The 24,060-nt window shown below is 40.6% G+C and overlaps 1 protein-coding gene across 7 annotated transcripts in view; it reads right to left on the bottom strand.

Moving 5' to 3' along the window:
• The window catches only part of TET1 (tet methylcytosine dioxygenase 1), a 100,939-nt gene that overhangs the window by 16,117 nt on the left and 60,762 nt on the right, over nt 1-24,060 (bottom strand). For 4 of the 7 annotated variants that reach the window (XM_040703169.2, XM_040703170.2, XM_040703173.2 and 1 more), the window contains 6 exons: nt 13,637-13,845; nt 12,297-12,447; nt 9,581-9,670; nt 8,980-9,117; nt 1,967-1,987; nt 49-388 (listed from right to left, as the gene is read on the bottom strand). In XM_040703169.2, the coding sequence (XP_040559103.1) occupies nt 49-388; nt 1,967-1,987; nt 8,980-9,117; nt 9,581-9,670; nt 12,297-12,447; nt 13,637-13,845 (949 nt within the window). The remainder of the gene's footprint in view (nt 1-48; nt 389-1,966; nt 1,988-8,979; nt 9,118-9,580; nt 9,671-12,296; nt 12,448-13,636; nt 13,846-24,060) is intronic. The other 3 variants (XM_040703172.2, XM_040703174.2, XM_040703175.2) reach the window with 1 other exon arrangement.

Raw genomic sequence — 24,060 nt, 5'->3', positions numbered from 1 at the left:
CAGCATCGTCACAGAAAAGACCAGCAGAATTTGATGGGCAGCACTCACCTAAGCAATGCAAAGTGTTACTGAGATTTTCTGGCGCTTCAGTTTTCAGTTTTATTGGTGTTGAATATTTCTTATCCACTAATTGCTGCTTTTCACTCAGGGTCCTCCTTGTGTCAGGTTTCTTTTTCTTTGTAGCTCTCAGAGGCTCGGCTAACATCCGTACTTCTCTGGGAAACGCTGTGAGCACCTGTATGGCTCCGGCTTTTATCTTAGCTTCCAATCCCTCTTCAGTGCCAAATTCATCTGTTTGTGAAATTTTGTAGAGAGGTAACACATGGAGCTGCTCATCACTTGGAATCACCCCGACTCTCCGGTTGTCCTCCTTTGTTAATGTACAGACCTGGCAAGAACGGGAATATTTACAAATACAATCAGAATACAGAAGTTAGTTAAACGTTTCTGCATTCAGCCTGGACTTTGTGGTTTTCTCATGTTTTGTAGTCTCAGTGCCATACGTCTTTCAAGTAGAAACATCTGACAATTATTTTGTTTGATTTTTGATGAAGCTGAAAAATTACCGGTACCTGAAGGATAAGGTGAAGCCATTATGTCTTGAAAAGGAACAATGCAACTTTGGTTCAGCTCACACTATCTGCAGATATTTGCCAAACTCCATAAATAATCTGAGTTGTAAATATAGTGGGAATTTTTTTATATGTACTTGATGCTCAGAATCTTTTTTTAAGAGTAAAGAATACGAACATGAGAATATTTTAATTTGAATTCAACCAGAAGTTTCTATGACACGGCTTTAGTTGGCAAATGAAGTTGCTGCTTATCTTGTTTGTTTTTAAAACAAATCTCAGCTCTAACTCTATCTACATGCATACACGCTCCCCCAGCTCTGTCTGCTGTAACAAAGTCATGAGACCCGGCAGGCGTTTGGTTTCTCTCAGGCCACTGACCTACTTTCTCTTATTAAATTATGTGTTGCTGTGAGATATGGGAGCCAAGAGGAGAACGCTGGCTAGATCCAGTTTGATAAGAGCACATCAAAAATGTGAAGTAATATCCAAATGCATTGCAACGATTTTCTTATTGAAGTTTTTCCAAGTCACTGCTGAACCTTTTCAGTATTTTATGATTTTCAGGTCTTCTAGAGTTGCAATTATTAGTATTAAATCTTCACCTTAAAAACAAATGTTTTTTTTTTTCTAGCGACAAAAACAAAAACCAACCAACCACCAAAAAATCCCTTTCTTAAAAACAGAAGGGCAGAGCAGACCACCTTCACATGGCTTCACTCTGTGCTTTCCAAGGGATGGCATTTGGTTAAGTGTCCATATAGTCACACCATTAAGAATTTCATTCATCGAATTCACAGGACAATGCTGTTTTTCCACAGTGTACTGCATTACTTGAAAGCCATGCATTCATATCACGGCATGGTTAATCTTCTATTTCATGGGGAGTTACTAACTACACACACAAAGGAATCTGAGCACCATCCAAGGATGAGATGATCCTCCCCCGAAATGGAGGCATTCTCATCCATCACTGCAGGTTGCTGGTTGAATGCACTGCATATCACCAGTTAATTCAACTCTCCAAAATCTTGCCACCATGCCTAACATTACAGGAGAAAATAATAATATAATTTAGGAAAAACAAATGCTTTATAGCACAGCTTTCACATAAAAGCATCACAGATTTATTTCCACAGTAGAATTACAGAATCACAAACTAAAAATCCTAAATAAATAAAGTGGTGGTTAGGGCTTTAGAAACAGCTATATGCAAAGCTTGACAGTTGCAGAGCAGCAAAAGGAGAAAATTTGAGGGGCACAGACAAAGGAGAAGAGCTTTTCAGATGGCATTTAAAAGGATTGAAAGTCGGGCTCTTAAGAAGGCAAGGTGAAAGGGCAATTAGAAGCTGATGAGTAGCATTTACTGATGTGCTTGCTCCATGCGCACTTACCTCTACTGTGCAGCCTTTGGACTACAAGGAAGATTTAGAAAAAACAAGTTGTTCCATGAGCAGCAAATGACACCTGGTTTCCTATGGACTTCTTCGTCCCCACACTCCCACACACCCCATCCCAGCACCGTTATCTCTGCCCCCTCCGCACCTTGCTGCCACCTCACGGCACCAGCTGACAGTAAGCAGGCCCTGCTGGCGCCCTGCGCTCCCGCCTACAGGCCAGGATAACCCCGGGCTCTCACCCACTCAGCAGTGGGCTCCCCCAACACAAAGTGTGGAAGAAGAGGCTGAAATCTCCAAGACAAGTTTCTGCAAAGTTCAGTGAAATTTGGTTGAAACCTGCCAGCATATTCCAAGTTACTCAGGAAGGGGAGAAAGAGTAAGACATACAGAGAGCACAACTACCCATGGCTCAGCGCATCCTCCACTTCTAAACTAAGAACAGAAAGGAAGTTTGCATAAAAGTCACCTAGCTGCCATTCGGTTGTATTCAGAACTGCCTGATTCTCACTTGTTAACAATTCTGCCCACCCCACGTTTGGACCCGAACGCTAGTCTGAAAAATGTCTAAATCTTGAAGATTCAAATGCACACAATCTTGTTTATTTTGAAAATCAAGGCCCTCACCCAACTTACAGTCTGCATTATCACACATTTCACCAGATATATTGATAGAAATCTTATCTTGTGCAGTTATTAATTCTTTCCCATAAAGAGATTTTTTTTTTCTTAAAAATGTATTACTTTTAATCTGATTTGTAATGAGGCAATGGTAGATGAAATGTACATTTTTGCAGTGCTTGACCTGGGGGAGGCACGTAAGAAGAGAGAAAAATCTACACCTCTACTGGGTAGGAATGAGGTATTTGTCAATATCAATCACAAGGAACGAGAAGGAAGCCAAAGAAGTGCTGAGGAATTAGAGAAGATAAGGGCTGTACTATTTTGGCAGGACTATGAAGAGGTAACAGGCACCTCCAGTGTGCAACATATTAACTACTGAATGAAAAAAATGAAATTAATGTATATTAAAAATCATGCAGAAAGAAAACGGAATGCCAGTACACCTAAAGCCTAAAAACCATAAAAGAAAACTTAATGCATGTAATTTTTCAGGGTCACTGTCTCTTACAACATATTTTATTATAAAAAGAAGTCATAACTGCAAGTGGATAGCCCAAAATTTCATGTTGCCAGGAGACAAGCTACAAATTCAGGTCCTACAGATGAGCCAGCAATTTGCAGCTGAAGCAGAGTAATCCACCAAATGTGAAACGCCCTTTTCCAAAGCCACTCTAATACTGAAATTTGTGCAAAATCTTCCACTAAGAAGCAATTGCTGTGAAGTTAAAAGCAACATTTTCCATTGGTATTGACAGCGCGTGCAAACTGCCCAGTAATAAAACTGACCATGAGAGAATCATGGACTCAATTAAACCTCACAAAGTGAAGCTGCATGCCCTGCTAGGCTCAATACTTCTTCCAGATTGTGCTGCTAAATCATCCAGGCTGCTCAAAAGCCAAAGAAAATGCTGGTCAGGTAGTTTGTTGATGTTTCCAGAGTGCCTGGTGATCAAATCCAGGCCTAATGCTGGGGTTTGTGATGTCATGGAAAAACCTGCATATTCATGAGACTTCTTTTCCCCACTGAAATGCACTCATGAACTCCATGAAATTTCCTACACATCTGTAGCCACGCAACTCTGAATGCATAATTCTGAGCCACTTTGATCTGCCTTCGGCCTCTTGAACTTCACATGCAGAAATGATGTAGCCTTTTCCACTGTGTCGTAAGAACAGATGTTTTAAATTCAAGATGTAGCAAAAGCAGTCAAACGGCATTTGTAACCTCGAAAGATGAAAATCAGATTTCCCATACTCATCTCCCCCGTGCAGACGGAAAGGAGAGGGGCTGCCACTTGGGACTCTGAGATGCTGTGCGGTCACTGCTCATCATCACAAATACAAACAAATGTGCTTTCTTTTCTGTTACAGCTGAAAAACCACCATTTTTTTGGCTTGTTAGAACCTGCATAAGCTTGTGTAATCCCAGAGTCAGCATAGGGAATGCCAGATGTTTCTCTCTTGGACCACCTGAGGTTAAGCTACTGCTGGCTATACACACCTCAGGCAGCACTGTCATGCTGTATGCTGTAACGTGACGTGGTGCACTACCCGCTGTCTGGGAGCTCACAGAGTACTGGAGTGAAATTCTAGTATTTCTCCATTTGCACAATACAAAGAGCAACAAAAATCCTTCCCTTAAAGCGTTGTGGAGTTTACCCTTTCCCTGATTCGTTATCATCTCACCCACCAGCTTAAGGATCTAAGCACACGTGTAGCTCACAAAGCAGTGTGGACATGATCCAACATGCAGCCATTAACCATCACCAGACACGTTCTGTCACTATTGCAAAGGCCTGGACCTACATGCAGTGATGACCTGATGAGCTGTAAATACAGAAATATAGTAACTCAGTGCAGGAGCAGAGAATCTTCTTAAAAATATAACAGGGAAAAAACAGAAGAGGAAGTCTGTTGGCCGCTGCTTATTGACAGTAACTATGTGGTTCTGCTGCCAGTAATAAATGTTATATGGTAGCAGCCCACAAAGCAGAGATTTCTCCTTTCTCCTTCCTTCTTCCACAGTGCCTGATACAGAACATGTGGCACCAACTACTACACTGAATTGCAGCTGCTCTCTGTCCTTCCTCCATGCCAGCAAATAGGGCAGCAGGTCCCACATGGTGAGAGAGAGCCATAGGTGGTACACCGTGAGCAAAGCCTTCATTAACCATTTTGTTCTCGTCACTGCAAAACCTCCTATTTCTGTGACTTACATGGATTTGCACAAATATTAGGAGTATAATCCTTAGCAGCTAAGCCATTAAAAACACGACTTGCATTTCACAGAATCCACTATCAACTATAAAGCCTTTATTAATGTGATGCCCATTTAGAGTCTATAAGCAACACTGTATCCTAGCACTGCATTGAAACATCGATGGCCCTTAGGACAACACGAAAAGATGACAAAAAGTCATGGATGGCTTATTTATTGCCTTCATGGTTTGTCAAAAATTCAATCCATAGGCAGAGATTGCTTTTGCTTCTTTCAAATAAACACATCAGTTTACACCGCTGTAGAAATGCCCAATGCTTTCATTCACCTACAAACAAGAAATACCCATTTTTGTCTTTAGCTTTTCTTCCAGAATGCAGTTCTGCACAATTCAGGCTGTGATTTTGTTAGCCAGGAAAGGCTTTCAGCAAGTCAAAGTCCTGCAGTAACCTCAATTTTTCTGAGTTACAATGTATTATTCTACCTTGTATCTACAAAAGACATTTCCAAGATTTTTCTTCCTCCACTGCTAGCAAAAAAGATCATCATTTCTTTTCAGAATCATGTGCAAATAATTCAGCTGATCATCAAAACTTGTATACCTGGAATAACGTAGGAATGCTTTTCTGAATGCTTTTTCTGCTTTTCTGGCAGAGACAGAGAAGGGAAATTCTTCTTGGCAGCTGATTAAATACGATATTCTTTTAAATATACAGTAAACTCCGTGCTGCTCATTAAACTCACTCCAGTGCTTTGCATGTCCGTGCCTGATTTAAACCATTTAAACATATCCAGCTTTTCTTTTACTTTTGGTGCACTGAGCAGTATTCCTTTCATATTTGTGGTGAAAGTGATTCACCAACAAATATGAAAGGAGAAATGAAAACGTGTCACTTTATGCCATCACCAGCGGTAATAGAGCTGGCAGCACTTTACACACACCATCCTGTGATGTATTTATTTCAACTGTTTTAGTCCAGAGGAACTTTGGATTTTACAAATGAAGACCTCATGTCTGAGTAAGAAGGAAGGGAAGCAACCTTACCAACACTAATGAGGTGCAAGATGACAAGTGTGCTTTGTACAAATTTTTAAGCTGCAAGGTGCAGATATATATGCTTTTTACATCAAATAAAAGAAATACAAGAGAAAAACAGCAAATAAACTTTGTTTGAGGCTGAGAAAGCAGGGCAAATCATTCTCATTCTGTTTATTGGCACACTGTTAGAAAACAGTCATCCATAAGAATGCTAGCAGTCATCTCACTAAGGTGCAATACTCCATACCACATTTTGCACACAAAATATGTCACAGTTAAGATGCAAATGGCTCCATCATTACCAGTGGTGGCCTGTAAGAAATGGTGATTTGTTTTAGACTAAACAGGTAATTGGAGTAGCTGCTGGAATTAGATGGGAATGTAGAAGGTGATTGGACAGCTGTTAAAATCACACATGATAATTTTGATGTGCTCACCATCACTTTTCCTATCTGATTACCAGATCTGGTTACAAGCCGAAAGTGACAACCCTAATTTTGATGATCAACAAGCTGATATAGATTGAAGAAAGCCCAGCATATCACGGAATCCTAGAATCACTAAGAGTTGGAAGGGACCCTTGAAGGCCATCTGGTCCAACTCCCCTGCAATGAACAGGGACACCTACAGCTCCATCAGGAGCTCAGAGCCCCGTCCAACCTGACCTTGGCTGTCTGCAGGGATGGGGCACCACCACCTCTCTGGGCAGCCTGGGCCAGTGCCAATTCACTCTTACTGTAAAAAACTTCTTCCTTATATATTAAATCTAAATCTTTGAGTCTGAAGCCCCTCTTTTAGTTTGAAACCATTTCCCCTTGTCCTATCAACAGACCCCACTAAAGAGTCTGTCCCCTTCTTTCCTATCCTGAGTAAATACCCTATTACCTTGTCTGCAGAACAAGAAAATTATTTGCCTCAGGCCTCCACATGCATCACTGTAACTGTATATCTAGACATATCAGTAGAAAACAACCTATACAGCCTATACATCCTAAGAATCACAGTCATATCTTACAGTGGAGGCAGTATGTAGATCATCAGGTCACTCTGAACACCACCTTCTTGTCAAAATACCCCAACTTTGTTATGTAAACTCAGTGTTAACATTTGCAACCATCCTATTTATATATAGCCCTTTGTCTCAAGTATATTAAAATCAATAGATAACAAAGTTAAACAGAGAGAGTAGGAAATGTACAACAGTTGTGTGTATGAGTGAGCTATCTGATGAAGATCACAACTCAAGGAGCAGCTCTCAGCAGTTAGAACAATTTTTTTTAGCATTCTGCAGCATTTGGAAGTTTGGCAGGACTTGAAAACAGGGATGAGTTCTGGCCTATGTAATGAGATACCTGACAGAGGCCACCATTTTTCATGTCTCTTAGATGTGGAATTACTTAGCAAGCATAGCAAGTACAATCCACAGAAAGAAAATACCAATACCAACAAGCATAATCTGAAGCCAAAATAACATCAGATCATAATAGATAAATACACATTCATAGAAATGGTACCTGATAGATTCCTCAAAAACAGAACAAACCAAAACAAACCACGAAAAAAAACAACAAAAGAAACCCCACCAAGCAACAACACAAACCACCCCAGATCTTATCATCCCTCCAGGCATTTCTGGCCACACATTATAACTCTCCCAAGAGGATAACTGTTTTCTTTCTGGGATCCAATATTGCTGAACGAGCAGCAAGCTCAGTTTCCATTTTGTCTTTATACTAAGAGACAACATAGCACTTCAGATAATATTTGTTAGGAATATCCAAATTACATTTCATTAAAAATTATGCCACGCACTTTGTCATGAAAAGGAAATCTCACTTTCAAATCTGGGATCTTTAAAAGGTCTGAATTACTATGCTTCAGCAGCTCTGAAGTGACTGTCCTTGCACATGAGCTTATTCACAGCAGCTTACTAATATTTTGCGAAGAAGCAGTTTCTTATTAAATATCTGCAGACAAATGGCATTCAGTGTTAGGAAAAAAATAGCAGCCTATTCAGGACTGGCATTCCTGGTGAATTCTGAGATCTGCTTCCATGCTTCAAAGTAACAGGCATTTACTCAGCATACAAGTAGACCTTTAACACGAACAATCCTTCCAGTCAGTTCACTGATTGTACATAAAAATGCCGTTAAGCATATGCCCAAATGCAATGTTATTTTGAATCACAGCAACATCACAAAAGTATTTCCATTTTCATATCCGTTTCTAAAAGGGCAGAGATTTTAGATGTATTTCTTTTTTCTGTATGCGCACCCTTTGGTAGAGAAATTATTCTGGAGTGTCACCTCCATTGATGAACAAGAAGTTATCATGAAATATTTTCAATATTCTAACTATTAAATCCACATAGTTACATAGGCAGGATCGGTTTTATTTCATCTTGCTTCCTTTTGAGCTTGTCCCTCTTCAAACTATGGTCTCAGTTTCTAAAAGGTCACTTATTGAGCAATTAATCTTCTCACTAGCAAACCAGCTAGGTATTTGGTACATATCAACATCAAACCAAAACAGAAATAACCCACACCTGCGAACTTTCCTTTCCTAATAAGATAATCAGATTTAATGTTACAGATTACAACAGGCACCTGGCTCCACCACCTACTCTGTGACATCGTTCTCTTGTACTTTCTGACTCGTAACTACTAACCATGGGGTCTGGTACAGTGCAAGTAAAAAGTGAATTTTAAAGTATTGAGGCTGATGGAAGTAAATTAATAATCAGTTTGTTTAAGCTCTTCTACAGATGTCTGTACAAATCCCTGGATAGATTATTTGCCTTTGAACATGAAGCCTCTACTCTGAATACCTTATCTGTCTCATGGACTATCCTGTCCAAAAAGCTCGGGTGTCCTCAAAGAATCATGGTAGTTTTTAAAGAAACATCACTCACATAGCTTTGCTTTATAACAAAATTAAATTACATCCTCTGCAGATTATTAATAAATAGATGTAAATAGCATGGGAATTTATAAATGACAACACACAATTCATTTTATAATGCCTTAAAAAACTTTGTGCAAGTGTACCCACTAAATCAAGCAACATTTCAGAACACACAGTAACCGCAAAGGTAAACAGTACAAGAGATTAAAAATCCTATGTACATACCACAGTGCTTCCATTGTGCATGTTATGTGTGTCCTTATGGGCATGGGCACAAAAATCTATGCAAGCTGTGACACCAGAGAAAGGCCTACCGTCCTTGGATCCAAGCCGACAGTCTGGGCCCATGTGTTCATTTTCCACCTAAAAATAAAATAAACTACAGGTACTTAGGACTGAAAGTGCGTGACTTAAAACCCCACGAGCCACAAATACACTTATGGCTGAATAAATACAGCCAGTAAGAATAATGAGAAAGTGTGTATTTTCCCATGAAACATGCAATACTTACTACTGGTTGTCAACAAGATAACCGGCTCAGCCAGAATCAAAACATCTCTAAATAATGGTTTTTTTTTACAGTGTTATTGGTATGACTTTTATAAATGCACAGCTCGGGGCATAACTTAATCACTAGCTGAAACAGAAAAGATACGTTATTCTAGAGCTAACCATGTGAAGTACTAGCTGCAGGTAAGCAGTGGGATTCATCGCATCAGAGATCTGCAGCTTCTACCCATCAGCACACTTTGGGGTCTCATCTTCTTTTCAAACAACACTGCCTGTTTAGAGGTACAGCTACACTGACTGAAGGTCGCAGACCTACCTGGTTCTGGAAAGCTTCAGGAGCAAGCTTTTTATAAACCGGAGCCACATCAGTAGCTAAAGTTTGCAAATTATGTTCAAGAAGTTCCTCCTGCAGGGAAAGACGATGCTTAGAGAGCTGCAATTTACTTCAGAAGAATTTAGAAGAATCCAGTTTAGAGATGTCTGACCTGAGTCAGCAAAGCTAATCATGTCCACCTCTATCTTATTTTATTGATCAGACTTCTATGCCTCAGTCTTTCATCACTGGACATAAACAAGCCTATTCTTGCACAACTAAAATACCCGAAGTGATCATTGTAAGTCAGCAAAATAGCAACAGAGGATGTATGGTGGGGTAGAGAAACCCAGTATGTGAGGAATTTATTTTTCACATCAGTTCTTCCTTCTCATATACAGGCAATCAAGGAAAGAGATCCATTCTACAGAAAATAGAGAAATACTGCAAAATTAGACCACATTCTGTGTGGATATGGAAACCCATACCTTCTTACAGTGTTTTGCTTACGAGGCCTTCATTTGTGTTGATGAAGTTCTGCTGACAGAATCCTGGGTTTTTACCTTCCTTGACATTTAATCTGTTACTTCCAAGAGCATTTAACAGGTAATGCACCCTTAATTATCTATCCTGCTACTATTCTTACCTAGGTAAATTGCACCCTTAACCTCATTTCAGTCCATCCAGTGCCTCAAATGATCAAACGAGCCAAATCCTTCAGGACATCAAACTAACTTCTCTTCTATTTGCTACACCTCCTAGCTTTACGTCATCTGCAAAATCATCAATATCCAGTTAGCTGGAAGAACTATCTGCTACGAAAATGAACGACAAAACTAAATGAAAAATTATTTACCAGTAATTTCAGTTCTTTGAGAAATTGTGACAATTAGCACACACTGCAGGCAGCCAGCACCACTGGCACCCAGAGCTGAGGCTTTTGCATAGCAGAACCTAAGGGTGCACATGCTGCCCGTGCAGGAAAACACACCAAGTCCTTGTGTGCTCTGCAACCCTCGTGCTCTCTGCTGCAGAAGCCAAGGAGTTTTAAAACTTTGATGGAAAAGGGGAAATGAGAGAATGCACTTCTAGGTCACACACGTAGAACATGTCCCACTACCAGTTAAAGTAACCTTCTCTTTCAGCCAACTGGTAATATACTGTCCTAGAAAGTATTATCCTCTAAAAATCTTGCAGTTACCTGCCAGGTGAACAGGCAATGCAAAACAGCTCCCATGGGTGGGGCACCATTTCTAGATGCTACTGTGAATGCTGCTGTACTTAACCAAGTGTCTGAATGCAGCTCTGCAGCTCAAGGTGGCCACTTCATGGACACAGAGGAAGCAATGCCAGCTCAGCGTGCAGCCTTGTGCAGTGCGTTCTGATCAAAGAGAAGTCTACTCAAGCTGCCCTTTAGGAGATCTGCATCCAGACTAAAATCTCATTACATAGCACATATGGAGATTGCCGACTTTGTTGATCCCCCAGATACTGTTATTAAAAGCATTAGAAACCTACAGAGAAAACATATGCACAGAATGCTCCACACACAACAATAAGCAGGGAGGGAACCTAAAACACAGCAAATGGAAAGGGACAAAGAAGGGGAACAAGAATATCCAATAAACACATTTTTCTGTAAAATGGAAGTTTATTAAAGAGATGCCCTTAAGGCATTTGAGACAAGCAGAGATGTTTTCAGCTTGTACTGCCTTAAGTTGGGTATTCACCAAGAACAAGGAGAGACATGTGGTGCGTGCCCTAATCTGCTTTGGCAGAAGCCCCATCAACACTCTTTGCTAATGAAGTTAGTGAATACTCATGATGTGAGTGGACAGCACAACTCAGAGGAGAATGAGGGGTTTGCATTCATGCACATAAATATAATAGATGCTTAATCAATTCTTTTATGAAATAAAAGTTAGAATTTTCAAGGAATATTTAGCTCCAGTGAACGAAGGGACATTTCTCTTCCAAAAAACACCATATGTCTTTACATGTGTACACTACACATTATAAATAGCAAAATACTTCTACTACTACCTGGCCTTCAACCAGCAAGGTCTTCTCTGTTATCCGGTAGCTGTTGAGTTCAGGAGCTGACAAAGAAGTTCTCCCAGAAGGAGAAGTAAGTAACAGATTGCTATATACTATATGCCTCTTCAAGCATATCAGATGTGCTAGGAAAGACCTAATTCTTTTCTTTTATCTGGGAGGTCTAAGGGGAAATGAGGTTAGACAGATCTACTGCCAGAAAAAAAGGGACCTCTAAGATACCCAGAAGAATCTTTCTGCTCTATGTCCATCAGGCAGTGGTTATCTATTTACACCACCATTATTCCTTCATCATGAGACAAGCGATTCTTTTAAGAGCTACATTACTTTGCATTGTATCCATCTTCCTATCTTCTGTGCTGAGCTTTATGTCATTACTAATGCTCATAAGCTGCAATGAGAGGATAACTTGGATGCATCATATCTTATTGTAATTCTCAAGAGTTCAGAAACATGTTGTCCAAGGAAAATCCAGTTTATTCTGGATGTCAGACAGAGGACCAGGTTGCTACAGTTCCAAAACATTCAATCAGATGCCTGTGTGATAAGCTACGCATACACGTGTGAGAGAGCATCGGTATCTGTGGACTCCATTTCTAGTTCTTAAAATCATCTGAATAAATACTTCGAGGCAAACAAAACAAAACAACAAAATAAATCTTACTTGTTTAGGGTCATCAGTGAGAAGCCTAAATTTCCTGGGGTTTTTGCTTCTGGCGAATTTACATCCATTGAAATACATACTCCATGAACAGCCAAATGAGAACGATGCTCCACATGTTTCTGGATCAAGTCCCTGACATGCACATGTACGGCTGCAGAAGGAAGGAAAGAAAGAGAAGTCAGCTGATGATGCAGCTCGCCTTTTTCTTAATGGGCAATGCCATTTGCTTTTTCTTTTTAAAAAACATAGCCAAACAAAGCAGGAATTTCCAAAACATAGTTTAACCAGGTATTTTCTGTTAGTGAAATGGTTGTGTGCGGAGGACATTTTTCCCCTTACATCGCAACTCTCCAAAGTCTCACAATTCCCACTTTCAGGAAATACGTAACGTTGAGCTACAGCTACCTAAATATACTCTCATGCTTTTTTTGATTTTGACTTCTCAAAGTACAAACGAATACCACTCCTATTGAAAGTTGCCCATAAACACAGTAAATATGTTACATGGGGAAAAACCATTATCTCCAAATTGATCCTATTTTTAAAATGGAACAACCCTACTTACCCTGGTCATTCAAGAACACAAGCATTAGACTCAGATCACTGCACAGCTATTAGAGATGTGTTAAATGTAAGCTACAGAAAAAGTCAGCATAAAGGCAGCTCTACTCCAGAACCCAGGCTGCAACATCATCTTGTCAGTTAAAATAAATTCCTCTCTTAAAAGGCACAGAGAAAACCCTGATTTTGAGCATACCATTTCTTTAAATTTTACACCTATGTAGAATTACAGCTGAGGGATATGAAACAGCTGACAGTTACTATCACTGCTGCTTCTCTCATTTATCTATTACAATTGAAAACAAAGCGTATTTGCAGTTATCCTGGCCAGACTCCCCATGCTGGGCGGATGTGTACTGCCTGGAAGGAGACAGTCCTCAAAGATCTCTGGAAGGTCTGATGCAGCACCTTCATACATAGGAGGAAAGGCAGCATGCCCTCCTCTCATGACTGACCAGCCTGGCCAGGTGTGGTGGAAGTCAGGAATCACCTTCTTAGCACCTCCTTACCATGGCTGCATGTGTAACACGTGTGCAAAGACAGGAGAGTTCATTGCCTACCCTTTCCCTGGGCTTCCATTGTACAAGTAGCCCTTACAGCCTGGTCTCTAGGAAAGACCAGAAACTAAGTTTTACACTAAAATGACACCTAGTGGTTTGTAATTTTAAATAAATTTTCCTGTATTTATCAGTTGCACTACTATTGAATTTCCATGCTATTACATTCAGAACAACACTGGAAGGGCAACACAACGATCGGTGACAATTTCAGTAGCTTACTCTTCATTCAGTGCACATCTGCGGCTCGTGGGACAGCCGTATTTTCTGAGGCTCTGCGTCAGCTCTTTGTACAGCGTATCAGCCAGGAGATGAGGGATCCCCTCCCACGCCAGTATGAGAATCACTATGACAGCAGTCTGACAGTGGTGTCCCGCACGCTGACGTACCAAGCATAGCAACTTCTCCTCATCACTACTTCTTCGTATCACCTGAAAAAAATCATTTTGTTTATTCTAAGATAGAACTGGGAAGCACATAAGGCCTGGAAGAGAAAATAAAACTGCTGTCTGAAGTGTTCGTCAGCAAGTAGGGCCGGGAAGACATCACACACCGGTCTCTTGATGTAGGGGATGTGACTTTGTGTTGCCTTTCTGCCTGTAAAAGAAATAGCAGTATATCTTACAGGAGAAGCGTCTCAGATGTTCTACACAAGCAATAGTGACTGCTTTGAGTAAAAATATCCACTAGAAGTATATAACGATCCTGAAATGACAGAGCCATTGAAAACCTAACAGTTACCTTGGAAATAATACTATGTATGGTCAAAACCCAGAAAGCATATACATAAGCTGCACCCCAAAAGCAAACACACACTCACGTTAAGATGATTACTGCAGTTACATACCAGTACATTGAACTATTCCCAACTTGCAACATAACATTAGACAAAAGGAATGAAAGTAAACTGTGTGAAGGAGTCAAAGAGATTTTTCATAACGTTAAAGACACATCTATGCAGCTGGTGAGCCCTTACAATTGCAGATAGTCTTCCAGCTCTACAGCAGCACACTTGCTCAGAACAAGCAGTCGGTCACTCTGGCTTTACCAACCACCACCCCTATCGGTAGAAGCCCCATAAGCACGTGTAGGGGAACCGTCAGGTCACAGCCTGAACTGATGACGGAGCACCTGGTGAAGGAGTATGGCTGACCAGGAAGCACAGGTGCAAAAAATTTACACATGCTTCCCACGTGACAGGAAGGGGTGAACCCAGGGTCTCAGTCTCTCCTAGGCTTATTTAAGGGCTAGCCTCTAAAGGGAGGACATCTAGAGGAAGGTTGCTTCCTTGGAAGGAACGTTCCACAACCAGAGACTGTCACTGCCAGCTGGATGAGTCAACCTTTTTTTCCTGTATGAGACTATTGGTATTCCCAACAATACTTTGTCTGGTAGTGTGAAAAACTTGTCTGAAGCACTGCTTCATAGGATAAGCCACGTTAATAATGATAGGCTATAAAAGCAGAAAGGCAACAATTTCACCTATTCATTGGATGTCTCCAGATGTCTGGATTTTCAAGTAGATTCTTTATCAGACTGATGTCAAAGCTTCTTTGTTGCCAGACACGTGGCTAGCGGTCATTCATGTGACCCCTAGCCTGATCAACTGTGAATATCTAAATTATTTAAACTAATTAAAAGTGGGAACCAAAATACCCTTGCAGTTAATCTGCAAATGAAAGGACTTTCGATAGACCAAAAGTTTCAGACAATGCATTCTTGCTTTGCAGGAAGAAACAAGATGCAAGTTAGTTTGTGTCAAGGGAGAAAGAATCGCCCTTTTCGAGTTGATTACACAGTCTCACAATCAGCCTTAAACTGAATGAGAGAAGTAAATGCATCTGAGTTACCATTCCTCTTGGTTGTGACTGAACAACCAGTACAGTATTTTCTGTAAAGAAAGAGCAGTAACACAGCTCATTTACATTTGAGTGAGACTTACAGAAAATCTATTATGGTTGATCCATAATACAGGTTATTCACATCACTGTGAGTTGTACATTCCTGAGGCACACAGCTCCTTCCAGTCAGAAACAGAGGAATTTAATTTTGTTACTCAGCATGAAGGGTGATGCTTTTAATCTCTTTCCTCTTTCTTAGTTTTCTACACTTTGTAATTTCAATGAGGAAGTGCAGTATCTCTTAGTTTCTCAGTACAACAGCAGAGTGCCCTTTATGAGCTCTCACATAGTCTTCAACTGGGTCCAGAAAAAGAGACAAATAGACAGGGACACAATTTATAGTCTGCTTCAAACCAATATCACACCACCTTGAAGTGAAACACATCTGGAATCTGCTTTGTTGTACACGCAAGAGATAATGCAATGCTCTTCCTGGATGCACAAACATTCTGCACTCCATTGTCTCTCAGGCCACAAAAGTGACTAGAGGACGTACGAGTTATCTGGATTTTATTTCTGCGGCTCTTAAGAGGTTACTGCTGCAGCTGGAGCACTCCTGTCCTTTGGGAATTGGAGATAAGGCACTTTCCTCACCTGTTAGTCTTAGAAAAGCACAACCTGCACTGAAGCAATTGCAGTTCCTCAGGGCTTGCAGCCAGCAACACGGCTGGAGCTGCATTGCTTTTCCCATATGAACTGATGATGCCCATGCATATGTTACAGATGCTATTCTCAAGGCAATAATAAACAGAGCCTCTCTTGCAATAATAATAAATCCAAAGCAACACCACACAACTTTAATACACAGAGAACCACATTTGAGGAGGACAGGCCCAGCCAACAGGAACACCATGTAATTCCTGACAACAGTTTTCTGATGGAGAAAATTCCTACCGCGCTCCTTGACTCAGTGACTTATTAGTTACATTGACACTGATGTAATCAAAGATATTTCCAACTTGTCATTTGCTTTCCAGCACGTGCTGATATCCAAAACATTTCTGAACTTAAGGGGTAAAATACTGAGCTAAATTGTGTGCATTTGTTTTTGGATTTTTTTTTTTAGTAAACCTGTGATTATCTGAGTAACAGGTAAAATCCAGAATAGAGCACGAGCTGTGCATTGCTTATCAGGATCTTGCTTGATATGCTAACAGGCCACATCTTCTGCTGCTTCTCTAAGTAACGGACCTAGTAAGGTTTTACTGACAGATGATCTATTGAATCACTCTTCTTAATTTCAGATGTCTCCAAGATATTTCTCTATTCTGTCCCTGTTTCCGTAGCTTGAACTGACTGGGGATGGTTCCAGGATCTCTTAACCCTTAAACATCCCCAGCCCAGGCACTGTTTTAATCAACTGTTCTCCCCCAGTACTTCATGGAAGACATCACACATCTTAAATTCATGCAACAGCAACATCATCTTAAAGTCATCAAGAGAGCAACACACAAAGTCTCAGCCTCCACTTCTATTTATTTATTTTTTAGCATGTATTTGATATAGTGGCCCGCTTCAGTAAGGCAAATGGAATTAGTATGCTGTCATACTAATTAGTCATACTGTCATACAATGCTAACAAAATTTATGAATCAATTCTTCATGCAATAATTTAAAACATGTATGTATGTGCTATTGGAAGTCGGTAAATGTAATTCCCAGTGCACTTATGGCTTCTGTATGAAGCACTCAGAAGCTGAACACTGACTTAAAGATGCAGCAGAGCAATCTGAATGCTTCTCAAGACCGCAAACAATGCACAGCCGGCAAGTCTAAGCTCCAAAAGCTGCAGATACTGCCCATGGCTTCTGCAGTGCAGTTCAAAAAATAATTAAATACTTCAGTTTGGTTAACGTTGGTCTGTAATACTTTCAGGAGGAATGAGAAAATAGCTACTTGTTAAGCAGTAGAATTTTAAATAGAGCTTTTTTAAAGTGGCAAACTAAAAACTTATTGCACACCAAAATCCCCATGGTTTCTTGGTGTCTCACACAGAAAAATAACAATCAGAAAACCCAGATTCATATGAAGTTTGTAAAGAATTATACAACACTCAGGTGATGGGATCATCTTTCCTGTCTACACAGGCCCATATTATCCCTGAACTCGCCTTAGCAAGTGGTAACTATCATCAGTACTGGGTATCCATCAGAAGATATACAGCTAATGCTTTGTTTCAGCTGCAAGAGACACCTGACAAACTCCCCCCAGCACTTCACTGATACCTGTCAGCCCTGCTCTGTGCCCTCTTCAACTGGACATGAAACTACACACAAACTGCTCTTTGCCTGCCCGCTAACATCACAGCATCTGGGACAAGAGAAAAAAAAAACACATGGGTCAAACACCTCCTGAATAGCTTTCGAATGTGTATATGTACTTGGACATACACAGCCATCATCATCGCAGGTAGGGGATCTGGGCTGGATCAAAAAATAAACTTTTGAGCTGGGAGGGACCCTTAAAGACCATCTGGTCCAACTCTACTGCAATGAACAGGGACACTTCCAGCTCCACGAGGAACTCAGAGTCCCCATCCAGCCTGACCTTGGGTGAATGGAGGGATGGGGCATGCACCACCTCTGTGGGCAGCCTGTGCCTCACCACTGTGACTGTAAAAAAAACTTATATCCAATCAAAACTTACCCTCTTTCAATTTGAAACCATTTCCCCTTGTCCTGTCACAACACACCCTGCTATAGTGTCTGTCCCTTCTTACTTACAGTCCCCTTTTAGATATTGACAGGCCACTCTCAGCTCTCCCCAGAGCATTCTCTTCTCCAGGCTGCACAGCCCCAGCTCTCAGCCTGTCCTTGCAGGGTGTTCTGTCCCTTGGCTCATTTTTGTGGCCCTCCTCTGGATGCTCTCTAACAGATCCACGTTTCTCTTGTACTGAGTACTCCACATCTGGATGCAGTACTCCCAGTGAGGTCTCACCAGTGCAGAGTAGAAGACATCCATACGTTTTCATCTCCTACAAACAATAAAAATTGTACATTCCTCTTGTGCTGCAGTCTGGTGCCCATCACCACCATTTTCTGTACCGTGCCTGTTCTGCATTATTACAGCTTCCCGTGTGCTCTTATTTATGCAAACATCTATAAAGATGGCAATTGAAGTAATTTCTTTTATTAACTAGCCCACATAGTCTAAAGTGGCAGAATCAGCCAATATGAGCAAGCCCCTGAGGTGAAGCACAGGCTGCCAGCCAGGACAGAAATACGATCAGAGGCTATCATGCACATATACCACAGCCAAACCTTGGTTTCTACAAACCACAGAGGTAGGAATTAAAGATGTGTAACAAACTTTTACCCCAGGCAGTGACACATTACTTGGTGTCCATCACCACGTACATAAAAGGACAACACTCTTCTATTCGCATGACTGGACATTTCTCAACAGTGAGTTTTAGCTAACGTTTTACTGGCTGTTCATCCTGCACAATGAGCTCTTCCTGCAGTTCATAACAGCTGGCCTTCTTTTCTCCATTACTTGGAACAACTCTGTATCTTTAGCAGTATCTTTATCTGTGTCACCACAGCATCTTCCGCTTTCTGCACATCATTTCTGAACACATTGAACAGCATCAATAAAGGTTATCAATAAAACTTGCTTCAACTGTCCAAATGTTTGAGTTCTGCTTACCTGAATTACTTCATTTGGGTTGTCAAAGGCACTGTTTCAACCCTTGGCAGGAGCACTATGAATAGATATTACTTGATGTCCTTAAACATAAGCCAGTCTAACTTAGCATGTACATGACTTACATAAAAGTCACTAAGAATCAGGACTGTAGAAGCTCAGCAACACCAGATGCTGAATTACCATATGGACGAGAAATTAATTTCATATTTAGGATAACAAGAATAGTTGTGTTAAATTTGATAGGATATAAATGAGACACCACTAGCAAATACATACAGAATTTTAACTGTGAGTTGAACACAAAATAATGCTGGATGAAAAATCAACCAACAAAAAGGTCCTCTTTAGGTTTGTTTTGTCTCCACGTGGTTCCACTGCAATAATCCTTCCAGCCCACCCTGAATTTCTTTGGTAAAATAGCTGCCTCCTTTGCAGGGGAGCAGTAGATGATTTTAAGGTGAGAACGCATCCTAATGATCCACTGTAACTTCCTGAAACAGGCATCTCATTTAGAACTGTTTGTCTCAAGATTTTCTCATCTGTAGATTTTGCCTCAGCGCGAAGTCTGCCTGCCAGAGTCCTTTCTGCATAGCATCAGATCTGCTAAGATACCGTTCCACAGTAATCGATATCTGTACCAAGCGAGAAAACAACACTGCTACGAATGGCTGTTCTAGCAGGTGAGGCTGTGCAGAAGGAGCAGAAAAAGAAATGCTCTTTGCAGCACAAGCAAACCTGCCCTCTGGTTTCCTACCTCACCCCTACATACACACTTGACAAATGACATAAAGCTCCTTCCTCACTGCAAGGTGTTATATCCTTTCATTGTCAGCATATCTGAGAGATTAAAATGCAAATAAATTCAACTTCCCTAATTTCTCTGTTTTCAACTTCCCTAATTTCTCTGTTTTCAAGATTACCAGCAGACTACATCAACTACATTAAAACAGAACTGTTCCCATCAATACTGAGAAGTTACTTCATTTTACTGCAATACCACTGCAGTGTTTTAAAAGAATTATCATCAAATCACTTAAAAATTTCTACTAGAAGAAATATTGGAAACCTGCAAAAACAGGAATGTAGATACACTGTCCTCAACCAATGCTGCAGAAATGATGCCAAAACTCAAGTTTCACCTCCCAGTGCCCTTTTACCCCCCCAGTCTCTCCGACTTCCTTTCCTGTTACATCACTGATAAACTTTGTGATAGGGATGACAAACAAGAACCTACGCTCCATTTGTTCAGATATCACCATTTGTTTTAAAGTAGTGATAACAGCAACTTAAATGTTAAGGCTTTCATAATACGAGGGCTGCTCCAAAAGTAATGCCTCCTATTTTATGATGTCAGCTCACCAACAGCCACGAGGCAGACGTTGGTGGGATGGCAGTAGAGGTTGAACCTTCCCCCACCGGTACCCTGCTACATGTTGGTGCCGTGTGACAGATGGCAGCAGAGGGGCAGTCTGACAGAATGGTGTCTGACATGGAAGTGAATATGAAGGTGTGCCACTGAATTCCTCCACGTGGGAAAAAATGGCACCCAGTGACATTATCGATGCTTGCTGAACATTTATGGATACCAAACAGATGTGAGCACAGTGAGGGATGCATGGTGCATTTCAGCAGTGGCAACAAGGAGGTACCTCCACTGGGGCACATTTTTCACAAGAGTGGCAAGCAGGCTCTTGTTCAGCACGCATAGCTAATTGCAGAGACTGCCGAAAAGTACCACTTTGTATGTGAGAATTTGCTTGATCAAACAGTGCTATTGTGCTCTTTTTTATCTGCTGTAGTTTCCATGGAAATAAATGGAAGGCATTCCTTTCAGAGCAAACTTTGGTTTACCTGATTTGTTTACCTTAACTTGAGTAGATTTTCCAAATACGAGCCATTTTAAGATGCTTCAGAAACCGTGTAAAAATGTATAATAATTTTTATCTCAAAGCACTGCACCACTAAAAGAAGAGCTTGACTTTGGATATTGCAAACATACTTCATCCAAAATAAACTCTAGTTTTGTGTTCAGCAGATAAGTCTTCATACGAACAGTGAAGATAGAACCTCCACAGCTATAGTACCCATCACACATGGGTACTATATGTGTTGAACATATGTTCAACACATGTTGAACGATAGCAAGAAAGAGCTGCTCTAATACAACAGTGTCCAAAAATACAACTAGAATCACCACCAACCACTCTCAGAAATGTTTTCCTTCCAGAATGGGGATCACCATCTGATCATAAAGAGAGTTTATCATATGAAATAAAACCTTGAAATAATAAAACCTGCTTAGAGGTGCAGGACTCCACATAAAGCAGGCCTTTGATAGCATTGCTTAGTAATGGTCACCAACACCAGAGCAGAGTATCTCACACATTTATCACTAAATTTGTTTTTAATAAATTACACACCCCTTCTAACTCTACCTTACACGGAAGACAGCCTAGAAGCTCAACTACTACTTCTCAGTTTTCTTACTTTTTCTATTCCCAATCTCTTTCTCACCTGAAGCCAAGCTAGCAAACTGAAAAACAACCAAACACTCTTTTCTGCAGAGAATCAATTGGTAGCAAAAGCTCAGAGCACCCTAGAAAATGTAGTTTCTAGTATTCAGGCACAAATTCCTACCAGGTCAATGATCTGTAAAGGCTTGGTTCTAACAGTACATTATTTAAGCATTACTTTTTGAAAATTTGATCAATTTCAGTGGCTAATATTAAAGTCCAGGTCCTTATAAGAAGGCTGCCACTTCAAGGCCAGTTGGACTGGATGGCCTTCAGAGGTCCCTTCCAACTCTAAGGATTCTATGTTTCTAACTACATTTACATTGTAAAAGCATTTGTAATTCCTTCTTTTTAATCTGCTGCCCTCCCCCCTCTTTTTTTTTTTTACACGTATACATTTTACCAATCTATGACTACCACTGTAAAAAAGACCACAAAGCTTTGTTAAGTTCTAAGTAGAAAGCCCAAAAAGAGAACTAGAACAAGACTGAACTGAAAGTTTGAGAAAGGCATAAAAGCTGCACAGTACCACATTTCTCAAACAAATTACAGCCACCAGCAGGCTAACAGAATCTGTGGGGTCAACAGATCATCCAGGTGTAAAACAAGAAAACAAGGCGCTCAGAGAAGATAAGTCCAGGGATGCAAAAACCAACTCTGCTGTGCTCACAAAAAGCCATTTGGCAGGATTCCCATTTCAGAAAAGAAAAACAAAAAACCTTGGCTGTGCCCCTTACAAAGTTAAAAGCCCCCAAAGAAGCAGCTATAGGACAGTAGTGACAGAAGAAAAAGATCACATATTTCCCAGAACACAGTCACGATTTGCCAAGATCAGATGGGATCCACCCCAGAAACTCAGTGGTGAAACAACTGAACTTTCAAATCCAATGTGCATAGTCTTGGTTTATAATACATCAGTATCAGGAGGCTTGAAGAGGACAGAGGCTTGGAAATGGTCCTAGGAGGACTATCCCAGATCAACGATAACATTAGCCCTTCTGTCTGTGTGGAGCAGATCTGGAGCTCTGTGGCACAAACCAGCGATCACATAGATAAGGATGATGCACAGGGAGACGCCAAATGTTTGTGAATCATCTGGCCAAAGTGCATGGCTTTCTAGATTCTCAGAAGCCACTCAGTAAGGTCCCTTAGTAAAGGCTCTTAAAAAAAAAAAAGCAAACATTAATATGTCTTGGGACAAAGGAAAAGACCATATGTGAATAACTGCTGTAAAGACAAGAAACAAAGGCTGGTATGTGTCTGATGAGAGCTCTGCAGAACTCTGTTCAAGTTTGTATTCTCCTCCATGTTTGTTAAAGGCAAATAAAAGCATGACAACAGTTGATGAGTAATTCAGAGAAGACAAGCACAATCAGCAAACAAATGAAGGATGAGTTCATAGTGCTGAAGGGGCAGTAAGAATGGCAGAAAATTCACTGTAGCATCCACTCTTAATGCATGTGGTTAGCCATTACCATGCAGAAATGAGAATTTCACATAAGGATAGAAATCACTGTTCTGCAACAGAAGGAAAAGCAAAAGCAACTGCTAGGAATTGCTGAGAACAGAGCACAAGGCTGAAAACATTACTACACCACCACTGTAATTCCAAGCACAAGAGAACAAAAAAAAGACAAAAACAGGCAGCATCAAGCCACTGCCTTCAGCTTAGGGAACCTCAGAGGAATGAGACACTACAAAAGACGCGAGTCTTCTGGGAGCTGGCTGCCCTGCTCTCCCACCATCAGTCAGTGCTGGAGAAAGGCTGTCAGCAAGGAGGACCTCCCACCCAACCGGGCTGCTCTTATCAGTTCTCATCTCCTGCCTTTATTCCAACTCAGAGCCTTAGAAATTACATTGCAATTCTGAATGAAAACAACAGAAGACTGATCCAGGCCAACATCCACTGAAAGAAGTAGAAGGAACCTGAAGAAAATGGGTTTAATCCTGAAATGTTAAGATCTGAAGCTGTCCTCTGAGGTCACTGACATCATCTTCAAATTTAGTGCAGCAGGATCATACCTAGAGTGAGCTACTTACGAACATCACGCAGATAGAAGATTTATAAACCATTTCACTTAAATGAATTGAGGTGATCTTTATTTCCCATCAGATATATTGAGAGCAGAAGAAAAAAAAAAAAAAGGAGAGGCTACATCCATTATCAAACAAAGTACTGATAAAACAATGGGAATTACATGAATCACTCATCAGTGGCCGCTGACAGAGGAGGCACTGCAACATGCTTGTATGAAAGGTCTAACCCAGAAAGACAGGCTGGCAATCCTACTGTTTCAAAGCTCTTTTTCCTTTAACTTATGATGCAGAAATATGATAGACTTGCACAAAATAAAAAAGCAAAAGAAATTTAAAAAAAAGCAAGAAAAAGAAAGACAACCCCTAGCACATGTCACAGAATGGTTGCTATTTTCTAATCACACAGTTATCACCTACAAAGATATTGTAAGTTTATTAAACCCTAAAAACTAAGGAAGAAAAAGCCAGCTCATTTTGGAAAAAAGAAGCCTGTCTCATTCAGTGTTTAATGCACCACGTACATGTTTGGAGCCACTCAGGTGAAAAC

Source organism: Gallus gallus, chromosome 6 (assembly GCF_016699485.2).
Source record: "Gallus gallus isolate bGalGal1 chromosome 6, bGalGal1.mat.broiler.GRCg7b, whole genome shotgun sequence".
Taxonomy (NCBI): domain Eukaryota; kingdom Metazoa; phylum Chordata; class Aves; order Galliformes; family Phasianidae; genus Gallus; species Gallus gallus.
This window is presented reverse-complemented; position numbering and strand designations above follow the sequence as displayed.